General features: G+C 47.3%; 1 protein-coding gene across 1 annotated transcript in view; it reads right to left on the minus strand.

Moving 5' to 3' along the window:
- The window catches only part of prkd2 (protein kinase D2), a 25,598-nt gene that overhangs the window by 9,029 nt on the left and 14,069 nt on the right, over positions 1-2,500 (minus strand). Inside the window, exons 12-14 of the mRNA XM_031573961.2 lie at positions 1,368-1,474; positions 815-976; positions 163-261 (exon numbers count right to left, since the gene is read on the minus strand). Coding sequence (XP_031429821.1) covers positions 163-261; positions 815-976; positions 1,368-1,474 — 368 coding nt within the window. The remainder of the gene's footprint in view (positions 1-162; positions 262-814; positions 977-1,367; positions 1,475-2,500) is intronic.

Raw genomic sequence — 2,500 nt, forward strand, 5'->3', positions numbered from 1 at the left:
GTGTGTGTGTGTGTGTGTGTGTGTGTGTGTGTGTGTGTGTGTGTGTGTGTGTGTGTGTGTGTGTGTGTGTGTGTGTGTGTGTGTGTGTGTGTGTGTGTCTGTCTGTGTGTGTGTGTGTGTGTGTGTGTGTGTGTGTGTGTGTGTGTGTGTGTGTATCTGTACCTGAGGGAAAGGTTCGGCGGAGGCTAGCAGCACATTCTCAGGCTTCAGGTCACAATGCACTATGTTCTTAAAGTGCAGATGCCTCAGGGCAGCCAGGATCTGGAGGGGGAAATGGGGGGGGGGGGCAAGAGAGGGCAATAGAAGGGTCGGTGGATGGTAGGGAGAGCAAAGGAGGTACATGGGCATTACTGACAGAGAAACAAATGCATGGAAAAATTCAGGGGATTAGCGATAATGTTGCTAATTGCGCGCACACACACACACAGAGAACAACACACGTGGCATATACAGAAAAAGCTACGGACTGATGAATGTGCACAAGTGGACAGTTAGACAGACAGATGGACAGTTTCTGGCACCTAAACACACACAGACAGACAGATGCCCACTCACAAACACACACAAACACTCAAACACTCAAACACACACACACACACACACACACACACACACACACACTCAAACACACACACACACACACACACACACACACTCAAACTCATTTTAAAAGAAAGACAAAGGGATGGGCATACACAAATGGACAAGCAGACAGACTAATGGACAGTGATCAGTGCCTAAACACACACACACACACACACAAACACACAGACCCACACACACACACACACACACACACACACACACAGCTGACCTGTGTGATAAGGAACTTAGTGAGCCTCTCGGGCAGTCTGCCCTTCTCGCTGGACAGAATCATCTCCAACATGTCACCGTGGAGCTTCTCCATGACAACAAACACCTTCTCGGGCGTCTCAAACATACACTCCAGATTCACAATCCCCAGGTGCCGCAGACTCTACAGAGACAGAGAGAGAGAGAGAGAGAGAGAGGGAGAGAAAGAGAGAGAGAGATGGAGAGAGGGAGAGAGAGACATGGAGAGAGAGAAGGACAGAGAGAGAGAGAGAGAGATGGAGAGAGAGAGAGAGAGAGAGAGAAGGACAGAGAGAGAGAGAAATGGAGAGAGAGAAGGACAGAGAGAGAGAGAGAGAGAGAGAGACAAAGACGAAGAGGGCAAAGGAAATATGCATTACACCTCTTACAGTCACAGCATGTTTACTCCAACCTGACTAGAACTTATCCCCCCATCACTCTCATGGTCTTTGGTTTCCTCATCCACTCCATTGCAAAACATAACACCTCATAATGAGGCATGCTGTTCTGACCCTCTGGCTCCCTCTGCTGGTTACCTGCAGTATGGCCACCTCGTTCCTCAGCTGAGACTCCTGCTTGGTGGGGAAGCGCAGCTTGTCAATCACCTTCACCGCCACGTCGCGCCCTGTTTTCCTGTGTTTGCCTGGAGGACGCAACAACAACACGAGCTCACTTTCACACTGAACAACAAGGCCAATGACAAACATTGGGGCGACAGTGGTACAGGAGGTAGAGAAGTCGGTTAGTAATCAGAAGGTTGCTAGTTCGATTCCCTGTCGAAGCGTCCTTGAGCAAGACATTGAACCCCTAATTGCTCCTGATGTGCAGTGTGCCATCAGTGTAAAATGTGTATACATTGTAAGTCACACATATGTAAGTCGCTTTGGATAAAAGCGTCTGCTAAATGACTAAATGTAATGTAAACAGGGAGCAAAACTGCTGGGCAGCATTGCTCTAAAACACTGGGTCACCACAGCCTACACAACCATTGGTTATTTCTCATTGTTTCTCAGGGTCAATAACAGATCTCCTGCGCCTATTCAGCTGATTGATGTTTAAAGCCAAACCAGGCTTAGCAGTGGCACACACTGCACACTATATTCTTCCTCTTTTCATTAAACTTTAATATCTGAGGGTCCATCACAGTCATCGGAAGATCTCTCCACCAGAACTGGCAGATACCATTTGTTATACCAGAGCCAGATCCGGCAGAGATTCGGTAGCTATCGGAGTTTAACTATGTCCTGCTATTTCCTACAGCCAGAAGTGAGATCTACTGTAGGTCAACCCATTGTTTCAGCATTGGTTCGATTGACGGCAGGGATCATGAACAACATAAACGCCCAAAATATTACCCATAATTCCACTGACGGCCCTCTGTAGTTCCGTAGCAACAGTGGAATGGCTTGGCAACAATGAGCAACCAGCGGTCTTGAAATATTTGTTGAAGTCCTGATTATTTACTTTGGGGAAGGTAAATAAGGAAGGTCACTCTAGGTACCCCGCTATCCATTTTCATCAGACGTTTAGTCATCGCATAGCAAATCCGTTACTAAAAGAGGAGGACTCTTCATTTGTTTTGCAAATGTACCTAAACACACCGTTATCTGGTTAATATATTCACTCATTATACCCGCGGAGCTAAGAGTGCCTCAACCTGCCCTTTCAG

This window comes from Clupea harengus, chromosome 9, assembly GCF_900700415.2.
Source record: "Clupea harengus chromosome 9, Ch_v2.0.2, whole genome shotgun sequence".
NCBI classification, from domain to species: Eukaryota; Metazoa; Chordata; class Actinopteri; order Clupeiformes; family Clupeidae; genus Clupea; species Clupea harengus.